Source organism: Eublepharis macularius, chromosome 2, assembly GCF_028583425.1.
Source record: "Eublepharis macularius isolate TG4126 chromosome 2, MPM_Emac_v1.0, whole genome shotgun sequence".
In the NCBI taxonomy this organism is placed as follows: domain Eukaryota; kingdom Metazoa; phylum Chordata; class Lepidosauria; order Squamata; family Eublepharidae; genus Eublepharis; species Eublepharis macularius.
In genome coordinates, this window is record NC_072791.1 from 173,106,095 (window position 1) to 173,123,449 (window position 17,355).

General features: G+C 42.0%; 1 protein-coding gene across 1 annotated transcript in view; it reads right to left on the reverse strand.

The window, feature by feature from the left end:
* NCKAP5 (NCK associated protein 5) overlaps positions 1–17,355 on the reverse strand; it is a 526,585-nt gene that overhangs the window by 383,185 nt on the left and 126,045 nt on the right. The window contains exon 4 of the mRNA XM_054970102.1: positions 9,771–9,904. Coding sequence (XP_054826077.1) covers positions 9,771–9,904 — 134 coding nt within the window. The remainder of the gene's footprint in view (positions 1–9,770; positions 9,905–17,355) is intronic.

A 17,355-nucleotide genomic window follows, 5' to 3' on the forward strand; every position in this document is an offset into this window, starting at 1 on the left:
AATTTATTCCCAGGGCAACAGAGTCAGGGAAATGAGCTGTGTTTGCCCTCCTTCTGTCGCCCTCGAAACACAAATGGAAGCCCAGCTTTCCTTGATTAGCAGGCTTCCTTCCAACCACGGAGCAGCAACCCAGGAAAGGGAGGGGGAAGGGGTGGGCACAAAGGAAAGGCAAAAGGCAGCACGGGAGGCTGGGCGGCCGCCTGTGCCGTTTGCCTTTCCCCAGGACAAGGGGCGCGTGGGCAAGCCGGCCGCCCCTTGTCCTGGGGAAAGGCGAAAGGCAGTGCGGGTGGCTGGGAGGCCGCCTGCGCCATTCGCCTTTCCCCAGGACAAGGGGCACGTGGGCAAACCAGCCGCCCCTTGTCCTGGGGAAAGGCAAAAGGCAGTGCGGGTGGCTGGGAGGCCACCTGCGCCATTCGCCTTTCCCCAGGATAAGGGGCGCGCGGGCAAGCCGGCCGCCCCTTGTCTTGTGGGGCAAGTGAACAGCGTGGGCAGCCTCCCAGCCACTCGCGCTGCTGCCAGCTCCGCAGCGCTCCGGGACAACCGGCTTGCTGTGGGGGCGGGGGCAACTCGGGAGCGCGCGCACATGCGTGCGCAAGAGCCTGACTACAGTTGCCCTGGGCTCCGGCCTCCCTGAATCCTGATTGCGGACTGGAAACGAGAGTTGTTTGTTTAGAATCGGTGGCCTGCGTTCGGCAGAAGCCCAGATCCACGAACGGTTGAATCGGAATTTTTTTTGGGATGGGGCCCATGTCTACTCACAAGCAAGGGATCATAGTCAGATGGTAGGGCCAGCATGCTTTTGCGTAATCCCCTTCAATATATATATGGGTCATATGGAAAACGTCAGAAAGATCTCCTTTCCATTGGTTGAGTTCCAAAAAAATCTAGGAACCACCAACATCACAAGCCATAGTCGTTAAATGTTTTTAATGGATGGTGTGTACTCTGTTTTGTATCTGGTTGTAACCCGTATTTTGGAATGTATTGTTGCTTTAAATTATAATTTGATTGTAATTTTTATATTGTATTAAATTGATTGCGGATTTTTTTGTGTAGATGCATCTTTACACATGCATATTTACATATATCAGAATACATGTTTCTCTGAGGCTTTTACTTTTGAAGACTTTTAAAAAATATCTCCTTCCATTCATTTAGGTCACAGATGATTAATAAACAAAGCTTTTTTCCTAGCAGATAACACCAAGTATGGAGGTCTCCCAAAACAGAGCTTCTTCCTCCTTATGAAGTATGCTGCCAGTCAGTTCCATTGGATAATGATTTATTTAGATCCATCGCATACACGGAATCACCTAAATAAATGTTAACAGATTTTTTTAAAACATTGCTCTACCAGTATCAACCTCACTAGATCTAGAGCTTTTCAGTGATGGCTTCTATTACATGGAATAGATTTCCTGAAGCTGTTTGGATGGCTTTTGCTTTCCTGAGATTCTACAGGTTGTATAGGCAGAGTTAAACAGGACTTTTGACAGAGTCACTTAATTGTTTTTGATTATAGTAGATCTGTTTGTTATTTCTTATGGAATTTCAATTGCATAATATAGCCTGATTTCAGTTTCGAAGGAAGTTTTAAATGTTCTAAATAAATAAATATTTCTATTATGTTCTCAACAGAGAGAAAGAGAATATATGAATGCTTCAGGGTAAAATATTCAGGATATCCTTCAAAATGTGGTTTCCATCTTCCTATTTCTCTAAATATTCTGTTTTCAACATAGTATCTCTTGGACTTTCTTTTTTATGGATGTTTTATCCTTTCCTTTCTAGGAAGATATTCTTTCCCCCACATTTTCTTTTCTAAGAATTTTAGGGTATATAAATTCAATCCTTATTTTCTAGGCATGAAGCCCAAGTCCACGGAATGAACCTATACTTTGATTTAGTCAGAAGGGATTACAGCCAAATGAAAACAAAATGCATAAGGGGTAAAGCTTCTTTAGTTTGGGAAGAATAGCATTTGCAACTGCTCTGAACAATGGAGTGTCGCTGAGCTGTAACAATACATACTGGTAGCAAAAGGAAAAACAGAGTACTTAATTAAATATTTGTGAAGCTCAATATTGGCAAATAAAGATTCTAATCTAGAGGTTTAGATAGGTTTACCAGTCCCTCGCCTAGGGCAGGGGATCCCCCATTTTGAACCCACTCCCCCCACTTCTGGAACAGTGGGCAGCGGGGGAGAAAATGGCCACCAGCAGGGGACACTCTAGGACTCTCCTTCCTCCTAGTCTCTATGGTAGTCATAGAGTTATAGGCAAGAGCATCACTGTTCCATTAAAAGCTAGTGCACAGCCTCATCTGCACTTAGAGCGGGACCACAAGTGACGCCTGACACAGGTTGGACACTTGCCAGCTTCCCTCAAGTTTTGATGTAGGCAGCTTGGTGGAATGTTGGACAAGTGACAGTTGAAAAGTCCATTGGACAACAGTCAGAGAGTCAAGCTGCAAGACCAGGATGCCTACATTTCCCATCAAAACTTGAGGGAAGCTGACTAGTGTCCAACCTGTGTCAGGCGTCACTTGTGGTCCCGCTCTTAGTTTCAGCAAGCCAGCAAAGAGGTAGGTTCCTGGGTTTTCTCTTACCAAGTTTCCCCGCTGGAGCCCATACCTGGTCAGTTGAGAAACTCTCAAAGTGAGTGAGTGCCTCTCTCTCTCTCTCTCTCTCTCTCTCTCTCTGGGTGGGCGTGTGGGTGGGGGAGCAGTCCTCAGTCCTTTCCCCACTGTGCCTCATAGCTGTCCCTGTGTAGACAAATGCATTCTGCTGTCTTAAAATTACCACTTGGTGTCTGCAGCAGCCAGCAAAAGATCGTTAGAAGAGAGGTTGGTTTCTCTCTCACCAAGTCTCCTGCTGGAGCTGGTGCTTGTCCTCAGTCTCAGCTAAAATGGTGTGTGAGTGTCTAGGCTGGGCTGGGCTATGGAGGTGGAGGACAGTCCTCAATCCCTTCTCCAGGGTGCTGGCAGCTTTGTAAGTGTGCATTTGAGCACGCTGCAGCTACAGCCTTAAAATTCCCGCCCCATGCCTACAGCCATGAACAAAAGATCTTTAGAAGAGCTCTCAGCTGGAGCCGCTCTCTGGCCAGGACTGGAGAAGGGTGGTGAGCATTTGAATTGTTAGTTCCCCATGAGGGTGACTTTTAAAAAAAAACTATGTATGGGGGGGCGGAGTTTACCTCCCTAGTTACCCTTCCCTTTTCTATCTCCAACTGAGCCTGTGGGGAGGTGAGATTTGTTTCTTCACTCTCTAAAGACAAAAGGAAGAAACCCCCAGGAAAAAAGAATGACCTTCTCTTTCTTCCGATTGACTAGTGTTGTATTTAACAAAGAAAGAAACTGAGCTGGTCTGACTCCCCTTCTAAGTGTACTTTTAAAAGGCAGATGCTTTCTTTGTGGACTTCAAACAGGGCCGTTTCCAGATGGCTTACCTGAAGCCGCTCCATGCCGCAATGTTGTGGATCGTGCCTGGGAAAACGCAAAATATTGCGTTTTCTCGTGCGAGTTTTGCGCGATGTCGCGCAAAACTTGCGTGAGAAAACGTGATATTTCGCATTTTCCCAGGCACGATCCACAACATTGCGGCATGGAGCGGCTTCAGGAAAGCCATCTGGAACCGGCCCTGGTTTGTTGTACTAGTTACTTCCAAGCAACAGGAATGAGCCATGTCAGTTTGTGGAGCAAACAGAGTGGGAGGGAGTGATATCAGAGGAATATGGAAATCTGCTTGGAATAGTGTCTTATTCTGGTTTCTCTCTGTGAGTGGAGATGTTGGTTATCTCAAGCTTACACATATTACCTTACTCTTTAGATGAGGCAGATTGTGTAACTTTTCCTGTACTGAGAGTTAAATGTAGTCTAACATAAGACCAAATCTTCTGTTTGCATATTGCTCCCGCCCCAGTCTTACTATAGCTTTATTTCTGTGGCTTCAGAATTATGAAGTATGTTTTTGAAAAAAAGAATGTAAGTTGCTTTTCTCCTAAGCAAAATCTTTTGATTGTTACTTTTAAAATATTTATAAATATTTAGATAGTTATAAAAATAGGCAGCGCAAAAATGCTTTCTCACTATATGCCCGGTGAACTGTTTAATTGTTTCTTTGGCACATTATAGCAATCCATTGGAAGTATTGTCGAAGGCTTTCACGGCCAGAGAACGATGGTTGTTGTGGGTTTTCCGGGCTGTATTGCCGTGGTCTTGGCATTGTAGTTCCTGACGTTTCACCAGCAGCTGTGGCTGGCATCTTCAGAGGTGTAGCACCAAAAGATAGAGATCTCTGTGAGCTTGAGACTGTGACACTGAGAGATCTCTATCTTTTGGTGCTACACCTCTGAAGATGCCAGCCACAGCTGCTGGCGAAACGTCAGGAACTACAATGCCAAGACCACGGCAATACAGCCCGGAAAACCCACAACAACCATAATCCATTGGAAGGTTTTTTGTTTTTGCAGTATGTTGATCAGACAAGGTGTTCCTAGAGCTAGGTTTCTTCTTGATCAAATGATGGTAAATATACATGGAAAATCTCAAGTCTTGTTAGGGTTGCCAGCTCCAAGTTGGGAAATTCTTGGGGATCTGGGGCGGTAGAAACCTGGAGAAACCTGGAGAAAGTGGGGTTTGGGGAGGGAAAGGAGCTTGGCATGGCATAATTCCCTAGAGTCCTTAGTAGGAAATCAGTTCAGTTGATTTAAATGAAACATACTTCTGGGATAGGTTGAACAAGAGAAGACTCAGCTGTGGTGCAGTCAGATAACCCACCTGTCAAGCTCTCACATGTAGGGGAATAAGATGAGAGAAACCTATAGAATGGACTGCAGGTGAATTATCATTGAGAATCACACTGTGGCTTGCTCTCCCATGTTGACCCCCTGCAAGTAGAAAAGTAGTTCAGCAAGAAGAGGAGGGGCAAACTTTTTCCTGTTAGCTTTCTGTTTGCATGGATTTTGGGGTGACATTACATGAAAATATAGCATCAGTTCACTGATGTGTATAATATGTGTAAGCTTGAGATAACCAACACCTCCACTCACAGGGAGAAAGCAGAATAAGACACTATTCCAAGCAGATTTCCATATTCCTCTAATATCACTCCTTCCCACTCTGTTTGCTTCACAAACTGACATGGCTCATTCCTGTTGCTTGGAAGTAACTAGTACAACAAACCAGGGCCGTTTCCAGATGGCTTTCCTGAAGCTGCTCCATGCCGCAATGTTGTGGATCGTGCCTGGGAAAACGCGAAAACGCGTTTTCTCGCGCAAGTTTTGCGCGACATCGCGCAAAACTCGCACGAGAAAACGCAATATTTCGCGTTGCTTTCACTGGGGAAAGCAAGAACTCTTAGTCCAAGATTTCTCCCAGGAAAACCATTAAAATATTGGTCGGGGCTGGGTGGTATAAAACATGGAATTTAAACTTGATTTTTGGAAAGAGGGAGGGAGTTCACAGGAAGGGGTGGGACATGGGACCGTGCCCTGGAAGTGATGTCACTATCTGCGATCATTTGACCTGGAAGTACTGTCACAGAATGTGACATCATAAAGTAACATCACATCCTTCCTAAGCACCGCCCCCCAATTCTCCAGGTTTTCCCCGACAGGGACTTGGCAACCCTAGGTTTAGGCATCTCAAAAGTATTTAATGCTGACAGCAAAAATTTAAACTACTGGCTAGAATGTATTGACACAAGTTTAATACAATTATGCATATTCTGAACCAGGCTACACAGCAAGCCTGTGTCAGCAGTAAACATGTGACAAAACCATTGTGATAGTGCCAAATACTGATCCACTGTAATTTTCATCCTGGCTATTGCTAGTTAGATTCTACAGAGATATATTGATATAAAATATGCTAGAACCTGCTCCAGACATATCAGAGGGACATGGCATATTGTTAGAGATGCCACTCCCACCACTCCTCTGCTCACTTGGCTGGTAGGGAGAAAGGCATTTCAGAAGAAACGTGTGTGACGCTCACATGCTTCCAGGTCACGCCAGAAAATGACAGAATTTTCTGGTGCACCAGCTGGCTACAGGAGCACATGAGATAGAGAGTGATTAAGTGTCTACCTCCCCCCACCCCCCTCTTTCTCCCACCCGCTTTCTGCCAATTTGGCCCCTGGGGACCTGGCACCCCTACACAGCGTCGAGTTAGGAAAGATAATGTGGTTTAATATCATTGTAAATGTAAGAATAGAAGTAAAAAACATATTGCTTACTTATGGTCAAGAAGAGTCAGCTATGTTGGACCCCTGGTCCACAGACTTTCTGTTTCACTCTATATTTTCATATAATCCATTATTAACTGGCTACCCCCACACAAGTATATGAACTGTACAATTGCACACCACATCAAAATCACCTTTCAGTGCATCTCTGGACATGAACAAAGTCTGAATGGGTGAAGAAGTACCTCAGTGTCTCAGAGTCCATGCCGCCCAATAGCCCCAGCCCTTCTGCCCAGAGCAGACATTAACAGACCTCTGTTTTTGTGTAATTATGGTAACAAGAAGTGAACTTTTTCCCACATCCAGGAGGAGAGAAAAAAATCCAGCACGTGTAGCAAGATTGTTTAGAATTTCACCCACTGCACCTTATTTTTTCCCTCTCTTCCAAGAGACTTTTCACACTCGCACTTTACAGAGTATCCGTACCTGTTTCATGTCCCATGTATGCAGAGGTTTCAAACTTGCAAGCTGGTCATAGGATGCAGTGCCACTCATAGTCAGTGATATCCGCGATTTTTTCCCCTGCAGACATACTGCGATTTTAATTTTGAAGCAGCTGCCAACTCACAATTGACCCGATTAATGCCAGTGTAAACACTTTTGTCCCCTTTTTGCTTCTCTCTCCCCCTTCTCCTTTTCCTCGGGGGCTGATTGGGCTGTGCATATATGACCACACCCACTCTCCTCAGCTCCCTGACTGCTTTGTCCGCCCCTTTTTTAACATTTCAGCATTCGGTGGCAGTGCGGTGAAGTGTTCTCGGACCACCTGGCTGGCTGGCAGCAGGGAGCCGGGCACCTGTCTGGCGTGGCCCAAGCAGGGAAAGCAGAGTGCAGAGCGGGAGGGAGGCGGGTAGGGCTGGGGTTGTGGGGTGCAAGTGTACATGCTCACCCTCTGTGCCAAAGCACCTGCATCCGAGCAACGCCCCTGAAGAACTCGGACTTGGCTTAGTAAGCGGCCCTGGTGGGGGGGGGGAGATCGGCTGTGCAGCACACGAGGCACTCAGTGTGAGTTCTGGGGCTGAGCCGACTTCGCTAATCTGCATCTTGCCCTTGCCAAATCCCAGCAAGTTTGTGAACTGGGAATTATCTGTGCCTCAGAGTGAGGATGGGAATGAGCAAGGGCCTCAGGGGACTCTCCCTCTGGCAAGGCCTCCACTCAGCCTCTCCTCTCTTCTGTCTCCCATCCCTGCGCCCCCCTCCACACCTGCATCCTGCTGCCACGGCTTCCTTATAAGCTTCCTCATGATATTTGACTACTTTAGAGCTGACTTCAGGTCATTTAAAAATGCCAAGAGGGCCTGATCCTGTTCAGGCCTTCATACTGGCAAGAGCAGGAGCTCTTGTTCCTCCCACCACCAATGTCTTTTTAAGTGCTGGAAATCTTAGGGAGGGGAACAAGATTGGTGGTCCCATCACACTGCATTTTTAAATGGCCCAAGTTCAGCTTTAAGATGGCAGCGGCATCCATAGGTCAGACCTATGGATATTTGTTTTGGCCCTTAGGCTGCAATCCTACAAACACTTACTTGGGAGTAAGCTCCATTGCTCACAGTGGGAATTACTTATGAGTAAGCATAGATAGGGTTTTGTTTTTCCTAGGAGCAGTTACAGACCTTTATCAGAAAGGTTATCTTTGTTGAAGTGCTTTCTGAATTCTGAACAAAAAAGAAGTTCCATTACAAAAAATCTTCAATAACTGTTTGCAGATGGACTATTATCCAATAATGTGTTTTATTGCTTCCCATGGCCTAAAATAGTAAATGAAATAATAAAAGCCAAAGTTACTGCTGTAACATCTGATCGTTAGACTGGATCTTATTCAGTGTATATTCACTCCACAAGCACTTGGATACAATACGGTTGTACAGAAAAATGGAGAGACGTAATCAATTTATACCCTGTGTACAACTTCATGTTCTCACTGGAATGACACTATAAATCACTCAGATGGCTTCTGATTCTTCCTTGGTATTACTGTTCATATCACTAGACAGCAGATTTGAAACAAAAAAACAAAAAACCAGACAAAAACGGCCAAAGAAGACTCTGCTACTGAGCCCAGGAGTTGCTTTCCATTGTTCTATTCTTTAAGAGTAAAACACAAACCATAGGGAAGGAAGTCCTTGACCCACCCATCCTGGTGGAGGCAGGATTAGGAAGTTAAAGCACCCAATGAAGACGATGGATAATTTCATACAAAATAGAAAGGAATGGAAAAGACAGGCAAGATTAGCTTTCTACAGTCATTCCAGCGGGCACAGAATGTACAGCTGACACACTTGCAGATAAAACATGGAAACATTTCTTGAATGTATAAAGTTGTCGTACATCAGCTCAGAACAACAGAGCATCTAACTCACTACCATCTACTTTGATTGGCACTGGCAGAGGTGCCCCAGGATTTCAGGCAGATCCTTTGAACTAGAAAAGAAAGAAATTGAACCTGCGACCTTCTGCACAGAAAGGCCATGTTCTATCAGGGTGGCACAGCACCTTTCCTTTGTAGCTTGCTTATGACAGGTATAACAGGACATTTAAACTAGAGTCTTAAAATTCTTTTCCTTCCTTTTTGCCTCATATGATAGAACCTATGATTGTAACATACGTATGGTAATCAGTGTATTTGATTAAGTGGAGCGCAAGTGAATGGCAAGTGAACAGGGGGGAATACACGTGAGTCTGTTCACTTGCCAGACAAGTGTAATTCATCACTTGTAGCTTGGCTCTAAGTATGCATATCCACACAAACTAGGTTCACCTCTCACTACCTTTTTCATCTACATTAATTATTCGTCAGATGAAAATAGCTTTATACATTTATTGCTTTATGCAAGGGTTTCCCATTGTTAATACTTTTACAGAAGAATACGTTTGACACAAAACTGCCATTCTTTCTTTAATTCAAGAATATCCAGCAAGGTAGGAAGTTTCATAGGTAACTGCTACAAGGGTAGGCACTTCAAACAAATTTGTATTAATTTTGGATCTAGATTTTGTTTAGGACACTGTTTTCATTATCCCAATTTTTAAAGTATTTTTACTGGTTCAAGGGTTTTTTTCCATTTTTTTTTAAAGAAGTAGGTCCTGAAAATTTAGGACTGTTATTTTTGTGATCCCTCCCATTTCCCTCCACCTAGAGGCACCAGAAGCAGGAAATTAAAGAATGAGAAGAAGCTGCCCCGAGACCTACCATGTTGGCATCATCCCCATTGGAGGTTTCTCCCCTCTGCCTGCATCAAAGTCAGCAAAGCCCATCCCTCAGCTAGAAAATGGCAGGTGGGTGGGCTCTTGGACTCCCACCAAAGCTTTAGGCTGCAGTTAAAAATCTAGTTAGATTGCTTCTAATCCATTGACTTCTGTTCAAGTTAACTATGGATATATTGCATGATCTGATGCCTATTACTTGGTTAAGTCTCACTTTGCTCAATAAACTTACTTCCAAGTAAGCAAGTAAAGGACTGAAGCCCTAGTATTTTCACAAGTAGATATAATTTTTGAGAATTACGAGCAAAGGATTGCATCTTACCTTGAAAACTGCTGTTGCAATCCACGCATTCGAGCTCTGTTGCGCTCAGATTCCAGTGTCACCTCTTGTAACTTTTTTTCACTTTCAAGTCTTAAATGTCGCTCTTCCTCCAACTCATGTATCAGCTTCTCACGCTTAAACAAAAAACACAACCACCAAATATCACTCAATTTGAAGTACTGTATATTTAAAACCTTTTGGGGAACTGGATTTTTTAAAAAGATATTTTTATTTTATTAATCAAAATTTAAATACAAAGAATAAAGCAAAACAAGATCAACAAACTATTTTGAATATTGTATTCCATAACATAGAACTCTTTAAATATTATCAGCTTAAGTTAACCGCATAATTAATATAAAAGAAATTTGATTGAAGGAAAAGGGAAAAACCAGAATTTTTTATTTCAATGGTCAATTAACCAACATCATTATTCATCATTAAAACTAGTAAGTAAAGAAGTTCCAAATGCGATTTGTGATACAAACATTACATTGAGGGCTGGAGATAAATAGTTATATATAAGCATATTTTTAGACCTGTGATCACACTAGCAGTGGTACCCATGAGCATCTTTCCTGGCATCCACTTGCTTCTTCCTCCAAGCACCTCTTCCTCAAAAAAGAGCACATCCTGGCTATCTTCTACTTTCTTTGGAGCAGCAGGTAAAACTGCTAGTAATAGCAATTTGGATTTCCTATATAGTTTGTATATAATAATGTTTTCTTAGGTCTATAAATGGGAAAAAAGTTTTAAAGACCAAGGGCTGAATCCAAAGGTAGTTTTGCAGCAGCAGAAATGGGGCAATTTTCACCAGCTCCTTTTCCATTCAATTAACCTATAACACTGTTCCTGAGGTCCCCGTCCCCCTGAGAAGAAGCACTTCAGGGAATTCTGTGCGCTGTAGTGAGGGGGTTTGTCAGAAACGTTCCATTCCACTGGTTGAAGTGCCTGCATTAGTTGGAAATGACGTTTGTATTCAATACCAGATATTCTTGTGAAAATAACAACAACAACAACAACATTTGATTTATATCCCGCCCTTCAGGACAACTTAATGCCCACTCAGAGCAGTTTACAAGGTATGCTATTATTATCCCCACAACAAAACACCCTGTGAGGTGGGTGGGGCTGAGAGAGCTCCCAGAAGCTGTGATTGGCCCAAGGTCACCCAGCTGACTTCAAGTGGAGTGGGGAATCTAACCGGTTCTCCAAATTAGAGTCCTGCACTCAACCACTACATCAAACTGGTGTAGTGGTTATGATTTATAAGACAGAGGTTCTCAACTTTGTGCCTGTAGGCACTTTAGGAGTTTTCTGTGTAATTAGGTGCATAATTCTTTCTTTTTTTCTCTGCTACATTACAGGCTGAGAAGCAGCTTATGATCCCCCCCCCAAATTGCATGCGACAATATCCCCAACATACAATAGTGATGGATTTAACAGAACAGCACAACCAGTGCTCTCCCCAGCCAGTTAGGCTGGATATGGATGGCATTACTATACAATTATCCTTATCAGGTTTTATAAAGCAACTGGTCTGGTCTCTTGGCAACAGTAGGAGACCATATCGTCTCACAGCTTCCTCACTAAGAATTCTAGGTATTTGAATCTTAGCACTATGATCACTGGCTTATAAATAGTTGGGTAGGAATAATGAAGGTTGCCGGTGCAACATACTGAAGCTTCTGCATGAAAATGGTGCCAGGGTGAAGATCAGGTCCTTGATCAGACAGTGTCTTCTATAGTTGTTACTATTACAAGGTGCCAGATTCTTCTGGCCCTGGCATACACAGGATCTGTGATGGACTCTTCCACCTTTTCAGTAGAAATTCCATCTGACTGAGGGTCAAAGAGCTGATAGGTCCTAACTATAGGTGGGCGCAAACTGGGGAAAATACCAAACCATGCAGTTCATGGTTCATTGCATTTCATGACCCATGAATTTTCACAAACTTGCCCCGGTTTGCAAACCAGTTCATTTGGTTCGTGAAAACATCATTTCCAGGGCAGCAGAAAGTTCCAGGGATATAGAAAGCTCACTCCCCCCCGCCAATGCCTAGAAAACTGATTGATCGATACCATGCTGTTTGCAGTGACAAACTGAAAAACAAACCAAACAAACCAGCCTGAAGTTCGTGGCGGTTCATCAGAAATGGGCTCTGATAAACCGCCAGTTTGTGCCAGTGTGCCTACCTCTAGTCCTGACATTGCCCTTTGATGGACTTTATAAACACTATGAGATCCATGACAGGAGCAAAACTAATACAGTAGGACTTTCTTGCCACTCCTTCCTGCTGCAGTCAACTGACCCCCTCAAATATTTGTTACTAGAAGACCATTGTGGATTGCACATCAGTCTCCTTTCTGTTCTAGCAAGTATCCTTCCATCACTGGAAACAGACCATGGAATATTAAGTCAGAATGATTATGTTAAGTAAATGTTTTTACTAATACCGGATTCTCTTATTTCATGGTTTCTAATTATTTGGAGGATATCTATGATGCATTTTTGCCAGACTATAGATGAATATGGCCAGAATAGACACTGGATTCTTCCATATTATTCTTGTTGTTGCTGTTGAATATGTTGTTGATGAATATGGCCAGTATAGATACTAGATTCTTCCATATTGCTGCTGTTGTTGTTATTTCTAATGAAGTGGTAGTGATAGGGAAGGCCCCTGTGCATACAATTTCTATGCAGAGTTCTATTTTATCAAAGAACTCAGACATAAAGTGATCAGGAAAAGATTATAGCTTCAGAAAAATCACAGTAGGCATACCATTTATATGTTTTTTAAAAACCTACTGAAAACACATTTTTGTGCGATTTGTTGCCTGTCATCTGTTTTGATGTATGTCTAGTGCTGACCTAAATTTTATGACATACCTGCAAAAATGTATCAGGGAATTATGCATATGGTTTCATTACAGAATAACAAAGCTTTCTTGGTATTAAGCCATTATTTGTACAACTCTCAGAGCTATACATCTCATCGGATAATAAATTTATAATAGTGGTAACCAAGAGACCAAAAATATGAGTATTACCGGGCCGAAAAGGGATCTTAAAGACAGTGATAAATAAGCAGATGACACACAGGGAAGTTGTAAGGGATTAAATGAAATATCTATATACTTGTGATAAAATATGGGAAATTATGCAGAGAATACTAAACTTCTGTCTAGCTAGCTATACATAAAAGCCTGGAAGTGGGGATTTTCAAAATGGGAAATAACTTTCCATAAAAGAAATTTAGTGTTCTAATTAAATTATTCAATTAATTCTTAGTACTGCATAACACAGTTCCGCAAGATGCTGAAAACATTACTTACACAGCGATTTGAATAAGAACTGAGAATGTTCAGCATCTCACACTAATATAGTCCTGCAAACCCCTGTGTGAAGAAGGAGGATTTTCCTTCTAGATATTGTAGCACCCAAGCTATACCTCCACTAGAACTACACTGTTAAACTAGCAAACAAGTGTTTCACAAATATATGACTGCTGTGTAACACAAATGCAAAGCAGATAGGGGTACATTCATAAAGGAGAGTTGAAATATGGAAGTGGGACACTTAAACCATCTCAGACACACCATTTCTTCCTTGAAAATACATTTTTTCTGCATTCATTTTTTTCTCTCTTACACTCACAGCCTGTTTGGGAAAATCAGTAATAAAAAGTATGTATGTGTGGTAAACAGTAAGTATTTGAGGTAAACAGCAAGCAGATAAAGGGTTAAATAAGCAGCCCCTGGCTTCTCAATATTCCTTGGAAACTCTCACATGCCCTTATTCTGTCTTACAAGGAAAATACAGGCCTGGAAACTCACTGACACCACATCTAAAGCAACCCTGTCTTTTAAGGTATGACTTGTTGGAGTGAGGGAAGGGCCGGGATACCATAATAATAAACAAAAGTACAACTTGGATCACACTACTTTCCTCCTCCTGTGAAGGAGCAAGAGGTGCTAAAAGCTGTACGGTGCTGAGATTTGTGTCTGGTAATTAGGTTCTCAGTAGGCATTCTGTTCTCATGAGCCATATTCAATGATATTCTTGCATTTTATATATATCTCACTTCTTTGGTCCAGGTTTTCATAAACACATTCTTTCACAGCCATTTTTGCAAGCGTAGTTCTACCAATTTTATGTCCAAATAAAGTAAAGGAAATAAAAACACAAAATTGGTGGAAGGAGGCCATCCTCATATAATATCAAAGTTGGGCTTCCCTCTTCAACATATTTGACTACATGTAATAAGAAGAAACAACTCACCTCTATTCACTATAGCCTCTCCCCTTCCACTAGCCTTTCACAATGTGGCAGGACCCTGTTCAAAACTTAGTACCAACGACCCTTGCTGCTTTGGTATATGTTTAAGACAGGCAGACAGCCTATTTTTAATCAATATCAAGCTTCGATGCTGCACCACGAAAATATAGCTATAGACTGTACGATTTCATTTTAAAGACATTTCAGTTATGCAAGATGGTTCACTGAAGAGTAGCCTTGGATTATTATATCACACAGTAGAAAGCAACTCTGCACATTGGCTGAAATGATGCACGTGGATATGAAGACAATTGCTTCAATTCCACATAAAAGGTATGTTAAAATGCATGCTCACAGAACAACAAGTCTTTGCCTAACATGAGTACAAGATATTTGAAGCTGCGCCTGTACATTTCAATGACTCAAAACTTCAGACAGTCCTTTGTCTGCTCCTCATCGACTGCTGTTAAACTAAATGTTTCTCATCCTGCAATCAATGCTTCTTTACGAAAATAAACTCAGGCATTGACAAACAACTCTGCAGCATATTGCAGATTTCCTGGTAGCAGGTTTCGACAGCATGAAAAACTATTACCTACAAAGTGTGAGGAGAACGAAGAGGAAAATGTGCATTGGGTTTTGTGCTTATGACAATTTCTTTATGACAACTGCTTACAGCTGAATTGTTCTGCCATAGCAAAATTCTATTACTCTAAGCAACTACAGACTAGAGATGGGCATGAACAGCAAAAAAAATGAACATGCTGTTTGTTGTTCGTTGCCATCCACAAACAGGGATTCACGAACATCGACGGACATGACATGTTCACGAACATGTTCATAGTTGGAAGTTCGTGGGAGTCAGAACGGTCCCCTTGGTACTTAGCTGAACTTGAGCTGGGAAAAGGAGAGTCCATGGGTCTCCCCCTTCCATGTCATTTTCTCTTCACAGTGGCAAAAACTGGACTCTGCTGGAAGCTAATTGAGGAGTTACAAACTGACCTTCCCAATGTCCAATACCCACCAAATTTGTAGAGGAAATAGTCTTCACTGTCCTCTGAAGACCCCCAAAGTTTCAGAGAGATTGCACCCCGGGAAAGGCATGATTCATGGGTCTCCCACTTTAATGTCACTTTCTCTTCACAGTGGCAAAATTGGACTGTCTGCTGGAAGCTACTTTGAGGGGTTACAAACTGACCTTCCCAATGTCCAATACCCACCAAATTTGCAGGGGACATAGTCCTTACTGTCCTCTGAAGACCCCCCCCCCAAGTTTCAGAGAGATTGGACCCTGGGAGGGACCCTCCCTTTCCTGTCATTTTCTCTTCACAGTGGCAAAAACTGGACTGTCTGCTGGAAGCTACTTTGAGGGGTTACAAGACAGAAGGAAATCCAGAAGGAGTTCAGACAGAGTTCAGACAGACCATGCCTATGTTGCCAGGGGAACTGATTGAAAGGCACCAGACTGTCTGGCTTTATGAATGGCTGACAAACGCCACGAAGAGGGCTTGGAACGAACACATGTTCGTGGGAACGGGGCCTCGTGAACAGCTTCCTCGTGAACAGTGGATTGGGCTGTCCGTGCCTTTTTTTTGTTCGTATTGCTGTTTGTGCCCATCTCTACTATAGACTTCTCAACTTTTTCAGATTACTTAGTTAATATGCCTCTGTCCCTCATTACCATTCCAAAGCAGACAGCTAATTCTGATGCTTATCTTTGTAGCTTTTCTAGTGGTGATTATTATAGATTAAATTAAGCAGTGCAAAGGAATCAAATTTAGGCAATAATAATTTAATTTGTCATGAAAATGGACTTAGTCACACCTTAATGAGAGAAAATGGGAATTTAAAAATTAAATGTTTGTACATACAGCTGGCAGGAAATACATGCTTCTTGGCATGTGAAAAGAAACAAATATTATTTCTCCTGACTGGCCATTCTTAACTTTTTTTATTCTAAACTCTCTCAAAAAACCTTTTTAGAAAGTCAACTAAAACTACAGCGTTAGCCAGCCCTGCCTTCATCCTTCATCCCTCTTGCCTCTCCCCTTAAGTTCCATTTACCTCTCTCATCTACCAGGGCCTCTTTTCAGGCCTCCTCCATTACTTAAGGTTCCAGTTCCAGTTAAATTAACAGTAACAACTTTCTCACAGAATCCGCAGTACCTGAAGAATAGTCATTGTACAAGCTCATCTAGTCAGTCTTTGGTACTACTAGTGCTACAGGTAATATATTTTCTTTTAAACCTCCCTTCCACTAAGGAGAAGCTATATTTATTTTGTAAATCAAAGCGACCTACTTTACTTTTTCAGTTTCTATTCAACACAGTTTCCAAATTTCCCCAGCTGTTAAATTTGTTAAATAGCCAGCATTAACAAATGCAGTATATTATTTGTATTTGTCTTATGATGGAGGCCAAAAAGAGAACATTAAGAATTTCAATGCTCTTGGTTGACGATTTAGTGACAATGAGCAGTCAACCTTATTGTTTATATTTTAGTTAATGGTATTCTTTTCTTTGTTATTGTTCTAACCAATGTATATGAATTAAAAAGGTTCTGTTGGTACTCTCGCTCACTTTGTTAGAAAAGAGGATGCCAGCTCTCACTGTGCAGTAGTACAAAATTGCCACCAAGTGGCAGGACAGCAATTTAATTCAATTCCAATTTGGCTATATAATTATCCAATTCTAATCGCATCTATACAATAGTATTAACTGCTGCTAAGAAGTTCTTCTTTTACTGTAAGCGTAGGAGTAATCTATATATTTTAAAAATAAAATTAGAAGGCTATCATATGTAAAGTTACTGCATATGCATTTGTGCTTGTAGTGCCATTTATTCAAAGGCAAAAAGTATTTCAAATAATAAGAAAGCAGTAGAAATTTAGCTTTGCTCTTTCTCGCTTCAGCTGCACTACACTGCCAACATTTGGAAAAAAGGTATCATTGCCAAATAGCTGTTTAATTATGTGAAACAAGCAACCCAGGCCAATAAAATTGAAATCACTACTAAAAATGCTCGTCATTTTCTAGAGACTAATAAAGTTGAGGCTACTAAGTGGATGGACTTTTACAGTCGAGCTTGGAGATTCCTGGTCTCCAGACATAAAAAGCAGTAACAGATATATAGTTCGCTACAGCACTATAAACCACTCCAAGCTACGCCATATGCAGAAATGCCACCTGCATCAGTAGTACTCATCGTTGCATTTCCACTTGCTGAACTTTCTGATTACTCTATTTATGGTATTTTCAACAGCAAATGAAAGGATGCAATAAATATATCTGACAGCCTTTCTTC